The sequence below is a fragment of the Artemia sp. Qi Xiang Cuo genome, chromosome 19, assembly GCF_049724085.1.
Source record: "Artemia sp. Qi Xiang Cuo chromosome 19, ASM4972408v1, whole genome shotgun sequence".
NCBI classification, from domain to species: domain Eukaryota; kingdom Metazoa; phylum Arthropoda; class Branchiopoda; order Anostraca; family Artemiidae; genus Artemia; species Artemia sp. Qi Xiang Cuo.
In genome coordinates this window covers 45,283,611-45,293,054 of record NC_142812.1, presented here as the reverse complement: position 1 = coordinate 45,293,054, position 9,444 = coordinate 45,283,611, and the positions used below count along the sequence as shown (strand labels likewise).

At 35.7% G+C, this 9,444-nt stretch overlaps 1 protein-coding gene across 1 annotated transcript in view; it reads left to right on the top strand.

Annotated features, from left to right (window-relative positions):
- The first annotated feature begins 3,963 nt into the window (after positions 1-3,963).
- The window catches only part of Ercc1 (DNA excision repair protein Ercc1), a 36,798-nt gene continuing 31,317 nt past the window's right edge, over positions 3,964-9,444 (top strand). Inside the window, exons 1-3 of the mRNA XM_089105431.1 lie at positions 3,964-4,071; positions 6,894-7,051; positions 8,385-8,579. Coding sequence (XP_088961557.1) covers positions 4,059-4,071; positions 6,894-7,051; positions 8,385-8,579 — 366 coding nt within the window. The 5' untranslated portion in view covers positions 3,964-4,058. The remainder of the gene's footprint in view (positions 4,072-6,893; positions 7,052-8,384; positions 8,580-9,444) is intronic.

Genomic DNA, 9,444 nt, shown 5'->3' with positions numbered 1-9,444 from the left:
AAATGTCAGAAAGAACAAAAACTCGTAGAATTGAAAGGAAATAAACCGGATGAAAATACAAGAGAAACTTAATCTTGTGACAATGGAAAAGAATTAAGTAAAAGAAAAAAATTATACATAAAATGCTCAGGTTCTAAGGTAAAAAGGGAGGGAAACTCACTTATTTAACAGATAAACTATTAACGGGACGAAAGTTCCTTTAAATTTCTCAGTGGAAAATTTTATCTGGGTAAAAATAGGGCTGAACGAGGAAAGGGAGGGCAAGATAGATAAAACGCAAGGATTTTTTTACGGATGACTATATTGGCTATCCGAAGAAGGGAGATTTAAAGGACTTTGTGCTCGCTGAAGATAATTTTTACCAGGGGGCGTAGCTCCAGCATCTTTATTGGGGGGGGGGGGTGCGAAAGGGGTCTCTATCCGGATAGTCAAGAGGCATGGGCTGTATAATCATTTTGTTTTCCAAATTATTGGGGGGGGGGCACTGCTCCCTTCCCATCCCCCCTGAAATGACGCCCCTGATTCTTACGTATATCATATACGCTGCCAATGCCAAACATGACAGGCTAACTCAACAATCGGGCGCACAAACAGTGGCGTGATTTCGTCAAAATCGTGGTTGGGGAGGGGGGCAAAGTTGTAGCCAATTTTACCAAATCAAGTGAAAACTGAAAAATGAGCCGTATAGTACCATAAAGGTAAAGTATACTAAAGAAAACTGACTTGTTTCTGTGGATGCTTGAATTATGCAGGCTTATCTTAGTTTTGACATGTTTTTTGAAGAAGCTACATTTCAGTTAGAAGGGGGGGGGGGGGGCAAGCTGTGGTCCTGGAGCGGTAGATGTCGCCCCTCCCACTTCTCCATAGTAAATTACCCCCCTGTGTACAAATGTGAAGAAAATTGTCAAACAATGTGATTTAGGCTATTGAAATTTTGAGGAAAGTAAACGTTGAATTACCACGTTTTAAAGTATCATTAATATCGTAATCCCAGTTTAAATTGCTCGACAATAACACCCAGCATTATCACAGTACTAATTGTTATTTCAGGGGGGATTGGGCAGATTAAAGAAGGGGAGTTTTAAGGAAATTAATTCTTAACCTCTAAAGGATTGACTACTACTAATAACAACTCATTGCAGCACCAAGCGGCCTGAGGCACACACAGATACGCACGTTTACTCCTCCATCCTAATCTATTCGGAGCCTCTTTCTTTGCACCCTCCCAGGAAGTTCCCATTTCTGTTAAATCTTTCTTTACATCCTCCCACCCCAACCGCGGACGACCTGCTTTCCATTTAGCCCTAGACAGTTGGCCAAAAAGGACAATCTTTGGAATCTGCCATCCTTCATTCGCAGAACGTGCCCAAGCCATTTCAACCTTTCTCGCATTATAGACGTAGAGATAATCTAGTCCAGGAAAGTTTTTCCTCCCCATTTAATTTCGTGCTCTCCTATTGCCTTCTTGTGCTCCTTACGACGAAATCCATCAAAAGGATCCATGTAAAGGGGGATAGAACTCAATTCTGCTTAACTCCTGTTTTAATGCGAAACCAGCTACTAACCTCATTTCCCACCTTGACTGCGGCAGTATTATTCTCGTGCATAGCCCTAATCACTTTAATTTATTTGTCTGGTATACCATAAAAGGGTAAAACCTTCGCTAAAGCACTTTTATCAGCAGAATCGAACGCTTGCTCATAATCTATAAAACTGAGGACTAAAGGTGTTTGATGACTCAGGTACTTTTCAATTATTAAGCTAAGAGTGAAAATTTGGTCGGTATATCCTCTACCTTTCCTAAAACCGCACTGTTCTTCTCTTATAACTTTGTCAACAGGGACTCTCAGTCTAAAAAATGTAATATCACTAAATAATTTGCTACTTACAGAAACCAGGCTAATGCCTCCATAATTACCACATTCGTTTATCACCTTTCTTATACAGTGGTTTAATTAGATTTTCCTAAAATCACTAGGTGCTTGCCCTTTCTTAAAATCATATTTATAATGTTCAGTAACTTATTTCTAACCTCAGAGTCACCATATTTAAGAAACTCATTTACCACCTATCAGCACCTGGAGCTTTATTATTTTTTGATCCTTTTAGTACTGTCGCTAATTCTTCCTCACAAAATAAATCCCCCTTCACGTCAAAAGTACCTCAAACTTTTGCAGTTCCCTCTATATCTTTTTTTGCAACTCTGTCTGGATTTAGCACATTCTCAGAATGTTCGGCCTATCTTTCTTTAACTCTTTTCGTATCACTAATTGTGGCCCTGTTCTTATCTTTAACTTTGACAAGTCCGCATCGACAACTCTGTCTCAATTTATTTAAGAATATTCTACTACAGAGCTGACAAAATTCCATAATTATCTCAATTTTTTATACTCAAATACATATCGTTTTTCTGTTTTCATGTGCATTTTCAAAAACTTCGTCAGTAAAAAATTAAATAAACAAAGCAATGTCTTTGTACGCACATTGTTTTTTTCTTAGCAGTTTAATTTTGGTTATACAATATACCCAATGTCAAGTTCTTTTGATTCCTCCCTTCTCTTAGGCTTCCGAACTAAATTCCTCTGCACGTTTTGAGGAAACTTTAATCTTTAGCGTTACCTTCAATTACTCACGCCTAAAATGAGGTGGTTTGATGCTTAGTTCATAGATGGAGGTCGGGAAAATAGGTATGATTGTTGCTTTTCCGAAATTGCCCTATGGAGGCTGAAGCCCCTTCCCATTGCCACTCCCCATCAATCAAACGCGGGTGGTCTTAAAATGATCTATTGATGTATTTAGGAATAAGATCTCAGTAACCTGGCTGTTATAGGAATTCCTATCTTCCCTAAGTAGTCTTTTTACCTTTTTTCACTGAAGTTCTCAAATATTCCTTTTTGGACAAATATAAAAATTGATGGAAATCTAAAAAACTTTTGAGCTTTCAATGCATACACATAAATACTACCCTAAAATAAAAATCATTTAAAAAAGAGTTACATCTAAATCACGCTGTTTTCGCTTAAACGTGAAAAACAGCGAAAATCAGACTACATTTACCTTAAATAAAAAATTACCATTGATCAAGCTATTATACTTCTCATTTGATTCTACTTTTTCAATGTATTTTTGCTCTCTCCGGCTCTTTGGTTCTAGATAATTTATATTAAGAAACTAGTATTATAGACAATTTATTTCAATGAACTAGCATTATACGTAATTTAAACCATCGAAATAGCATTATAGATAATTTATATCGATGAACTAGTATTAATAATGAAGTCTCAAATTTGATTTGGCACTGTATTCAAAATACTTTTCATTTTATGAAGTTGTTTAAATACAAAATTCAAAAAAAGAAAATGTAGGTTCTTTAGAAGCCATGATTTTGGTATAAAAATTTGAATATTGACACTAAAAGTGACTAGACACAACCAATTTCTGCTATCGACTTGGATCCAAGTTCAAAGCTTTTTGAATTCTTGTTTGCTCGTGAACATCGGTCTGGCAGCTTTGTGCTGGCAGCCTGATGCGAAAAGCCGGCATCGTTTGCTCATCATATCATCTTGCCTTCTCATGGTTTGTTTACACATTGCGGAAATCCATGCGGAAATCCGTCCGTATCTGTTCGAACTACCGCTAAAATAACGCTGCGTTTTAAGGCAAAGAATTCAAATTATTACAACAGCATGACCTATGTTCTTACCTTCTTCTAAAAACTGTTGAACAATAGAGAGCCAAATGACACCGTTTTTCTTAGTTTTCTTATAGCCTGGGTGCGCAGGATCATAGAAGCTGGGCGTAGCCTTGAACCAAAGTTATAAGATCGTGTAGTTTTTGATAATCAATGCTCATGATTTTATTCATTTAAAAATCTTGCCAAGATTCCGTCCTGATTTGACCAAAACGTTGCGGAAAGCTAGAGATTTTTCTAGCACAAAAACGGACGGAATTTCCGCACGGATTGCTAAATCCGCATGAATTTCCGCAATGTGTAAACGAACCATCTTAGAGAGTTCTGAAACGGCAAATAATTTAATTTAAAATCATATGGATAAATAATGGATAGCAAAGGTGCTTTGCTTATTTTGCTCTGATAAATTCTAGATGCATGTGTGAAAATAGATATTTTTTAAACAAGCCAAGGTTTTCTATGTACGAAATTAGGTCTGTTGAGAAGGAAATATGTTAAGAAAACAACAAACACCTAGCCTACTGAAAAATTGTAGTTAATCCTTTCTAAAAGCCCTTTGTATAGGTCTAAATTAGAGACTATTGAGAAGGAAAAATGCTTAGAAAACAATTGCTACTTCATAATGCTCAAAATAATTACAGTTAACACACCTTGCATGCAGCTCTGCAGTAACATACCCTCCCCCTAATGTGAAAATATATAGCCTAGCCAAAATTAGGTATTCCCCATGAATTCTCCCAATGTGTTTCTCTTGTTTCAACCAGTGTACCTGTAAATTGAGTCAACTAGGATAAAACAAGAATCAGAAAAACAAGACTGGTAGCCTAGGTGGTGGAATGCATTTAGAAAATCTAATTTGAGCTATGTATTTGCACATTAGGGGGGAGTGGATTAAAGCATAGTGGGGTTGGATGTAAGATCTATTAGCTCTTATTATTCCGTATATTATGAAGTAGACCTAAGAATTGTTTTCTTAACATGTTTCCTTCTCAATAGCCCCTAATCTAGACCTATAGCCTACCAAGCCTTTCATAGTACTTTTTGTGCAACCCCCTAATGTGCAAATATATTCACCAAATTATATAACTCCCATGCATTTTGTCATATGTTACTGTTTTGTTTCCGCTTAATACCTACAAATCAAAGAAATATTGACAAAATCAAGATACAGGAAAGTACATACAAACAGGATTACCACTAAAGGCAAAAAAAGGAAATAATTATACAATTTTGCAATATAATATAAATAGAATTTTTATTATACAACAAAGGATACAGAAAATACAATTTAGTGATGAAAAACTTCAGTATGTATCAATAGGCCTATCTATCAAGCAAAGCAATGAAAGCCCTGTTTTCAGGCCCCCAACATCCAACATGGAGTTTGACATGAGTTGTGCAGGTTATTGCTTTGAATGCTGTGTTCAACATGGGTTTTGGTCTTATCTGAACCCATGTTCAACTATACTGTTCTAGCATGTTACATTTTTGAAAAACCCATGTTCAGCAAGCTTTAGAACTTGTAAGATGAAAACAATATAAAGTTTGGCTGGGTTAAACACAAAGAACCTGAAATTTTTTTTTGTCAAAACCACTCAAAACATGCTTCAAATTCAGTGCCTAAAACACAACTTAGGATTTTGGTATTTAGGCTAAGGCTACATCTAGTAACTGGTAGCAAATTGCACTTTATCAGACACTATTAGACACTAACACTATTTTCCCTCATTATATACTCCTCATTTAGTAAGGTCCAATAGAATGGAATGAATATTTTCATTTGAAAAAAAGATAGTATTTGAAAAAGACAGAACTTGCCTGTTGCCATGCTTTTAGGCACACAAACATCTACAGGAATGAGAGATCACACCAGTATCTCAATATTCTGACAGCTGTATGAAAATTTTTAACACTGGAAATTTTTGTTTTATGTAGAGGACATTTAAGGACAAGTATCACCCTTTTTTTTCTAATGTTAGGCTAATCAAATTCTAGTGCAAAAATGCATAAATGGAAAATACTGTGGTACTATCTATTGAATGTATTTTAAACCTATTCTTTAGGTGAATTTTTGCTTGCTATTTGTATTTACATGTTTAGGTAAGTTTATATGAACTACTGGTCTCTAGTGGTCTCCAGAACAAAGAAAAGTATTTGTCAAAACTCTTAAAAATGCCCCATTCACACAGATTTTGTCCACAGCACTAATTACAGTCCCCATTTTAAGTGTTCATTCCCACATACAGCAGATGTTTAGTCATGAAAGACAAAGGGAAATTAGTAAAAAAAAAAAAAAATCCTTGTCTAGCCTATGGTGTGTTTTATCATTATTTTTTACCCAAAGCTCCAAAAATGGCAGCTATTCAAAAAACTTTTGCCTTTAGCACCAGTTACAGTCCTTATTTTAAGCATGCATTTCAAATTACTACAGAGTATTAGGCAACAAGTGTCAGCCTTTTGTTTTAAGCCATGTCAATTTTTTAAGATTAAGAGTTTACTCTGTTCCCTCTCTCAGATTTAGATAAAATATTGGTCAGGTAATAACCTGAGCAGAAGACCCATACAGCCTTGGCTGCAACTGGTGTAGGATGTTATGTTTACAAATGTGCTTAGAAATAAGTATATTTAATCTAAATGAATATATTATCTTACATTGAAGCCACTTTTACCACTTAGAGTATCTTCTTTTTTTTTGTAGAAAAGTGAAAACAAAGGAAGTTTCTTCTTAGCAATAACTATTCACTAGCTGTATTACTGCTTAGAAGTAAGTCTGAAAAAGATCCTAAATAAGTACAGTCTAGCAAACATTCAGGTGTTAATTATGAAGGGATATCATTCTAACATTCTATCATTTTTTTTTATTGGCCAGAAAATCTGTCCTGGCTTAAATATAGAGGGATATCCAAACAACAGAATGTAGAGTTTCCAGAGTAATAACTCTCAAGCTAAGAGACTCAAACTCTACCAACCCCCCTATCCCAATATTCGTACCCCCTCCAAGGAAATAATACCTCTGATCTCCCCCAAAAAGGTATGGTGTGTACCCATCTATTTTTGCAAAACTGTGATGATTGTACAATTTACCTCTGGTAAATGCTTAAATTGCAGGTTTTTATGCAAAACATTCTAGAGTATTGCACTGACTACTTCTTCATAGACCATTATTATTTATATCTTATCTTATTTAGTGCAATTCTTATAGATTTGGAAGATATAGCTTCCAATGCTGATTTTTGGGATGAAGACCAAGGATCCTCATCAAAGCAAGCCTTCTCTACTGAAGTTACAGCAGTTATTGGTACAGCATCAACATCTGGGCATCAGTATCAAACAAGTGCTATTATTGTTAGCTCTAGACAGGTAAATTCTCTCTTTTTTTACATATAGAAACTGCTTTATTGCTAACTTTGATTAGGATAAATATGGAGATCAAGTAGTAAAAAAGTGGAAACCAACTTCATCTAACAAAAAGTGTATGTTCGTTTTTATTATTATGTAGTCTTCTATAATTCAACAGAATTAGTCCACCAAAATAATCCATATATAGGGGGATAGAAAACAACCCTGCTTAACACCCGATTTAATACGAAACCAGCTGCTAACCTCATTTCCTACCTTAACTGCAGCAGTGTTATTCTTGTATATAACATAAATCAATTTAATGTATTTGTCTGGTATACCCTACAAGGATAAAACCTTTACTAAAGCTCTTCTATCAACAGAATCGAAAGCTTGCTCATAATCTATAAATCTGAGGACCAAAGGTGTTTGATAACTCAGGCACTTTTCAATTATTAACCTAAGAGTGAAAATTTGGTCAACAGATCTTCTATCTTTTCTAAAACTGCACTGTTCTTCTCTTAAAACTTTGTCTACAGCATCTCTAAGTCTAAAAGGAATCATACTACTAAGTAATTTGCTACCTACAGAGACAGACAAATACCTCAATAGTTAACACACTCACTCTTATTACCTTTCTTATAAAATGGCTCAATTAAGGTTTTCCTAAAACTGTTAGGTACTTCCCCTTTTTCAAAAATCATATTCATAATTTTCAGTAGCTTATCTCTAACCTCAGAGGCACCATATTTAAGGAACTCATTTACCACCCTATCAGCACCTGGAGCTTTATTATTTTTTATTCCTTTTAGTACTGTCGCGAATTCTTCCTCACAAAGTAAATCTTCCTTCACATCAAAGGTATCACAAACTTTTTCATTTTCCTCTATATCTTTTCCTGCAACTCTATCTTGGTTTAGAAAATTCTCAAAATGTTCTGCCTATTTCTCTTTAGTTTTTTCCTTATCGCTAATTGCAGCCCCATTCCTATCTTTAACTGGGCCAAGTCCGGATTGACTACTCCCTCTCAATTTGTTAACATGCCAGTACAATATTTTACTGTTACGCCATCTAGCTGCATCTTCCAGATCCTTGGCAATTTTGTCTATGGCCTCTACTTCACACCTCCTTAGTTCATATTTTAATGCTTTCTCCACTTTCTTTACATTCCTTTTATTTTCATATGATCAGTCACTCAGATAATTCTTGTACAAGTCCTTTCTCCTTTCTATTAAACTATTAAACAGCGACTTGCACTCTATTTAAAAGCAAGTCTGGCATATTTGGTCACAATGACCTTCATCACGGTTGATTTTAGAATATGTTGAAAGAACTATTAATTATTTTCTTTCAGAGAGGCAATCCAGTACTACGGAGTATTAGAAGTGTGCCCTGGGAGTATGGTGATATAGTCCCTGACTATTTACTAGGCCAAACTACTTGTGCACTTTACCTTAGCCTCCGATACCATGAACTCAAACCAACTTACATCCATGAACGTTTGAAACAACTTGGGAAGCAATTCCAGTTGAGAGTCTTGCTTGTTCAAGTAAGTTTTTTTTTTTTTTGTAGAAAGCAATAAGATTTTTTTTTAGATATATACCAAAAGTTGAGGCGATGTTACCAGATGCCTGGTATAAGATAGCGTAGACAACGTCAAATAAAAAAGTACCTTTTGAAGAGAAAATTGTTACTGTTATCATAGGCAGCGCAATAGCGCTGCCTAAGTAAAGAGCAATGTGGGCACAATGTATTCTTTTTTTTTTTTTTTTTTTTTTTTTTTTTTTTTTTTTTTTAGACCAGGACACTTCATATAGAAGGAGTTGTAAAAAATTCGAAAGGTGCTCATTCGTTTGGAAATTGAAAGTGCTGGTGCACTTTTTAATTGTCGGAAATAATTGGAAAGTAAACAGCCCCCCCCCCCCCAAGCCTATCATTTCACCAAACACATACAATCAATATTTTGAGATAGCCATTTTGTTCAGCATAGTTGATAGGTCAGGAAATTATGTCTCTAAGAATAACACCCCCTCCCCCCCCCCACAGCCCTCAGGGCAAGGGTTGTAAGTTATGCCCTGGGGTTATATAAGGTTTGTATGGAAAGGGTTGTCGTATAATCTTCGTAGAGGACTCATTGGGCTGGTAATCAGAAGTTCTAGGGCCTTTTTTTAAGATTCAAAGGATGGAAGGGCAGCTACCCCCTTTTTTTGCTTTAGACCAGGGCACTTCTAATAGGAAAAATTATTGTAGAAGCTTCGAAAGGGAATCATTCGATTGGAAATTGTAACGTCTAGTGCCTTTTTAACAGCCGAAAGCGATTGGAGGGAAAAAAGCTCCCCCCCCTACGCCCATCGTTTTCCCAGATACATCCAATTAAAATTTTGAGATAGCCATTTTTTTCAGTGTAGTTGAAA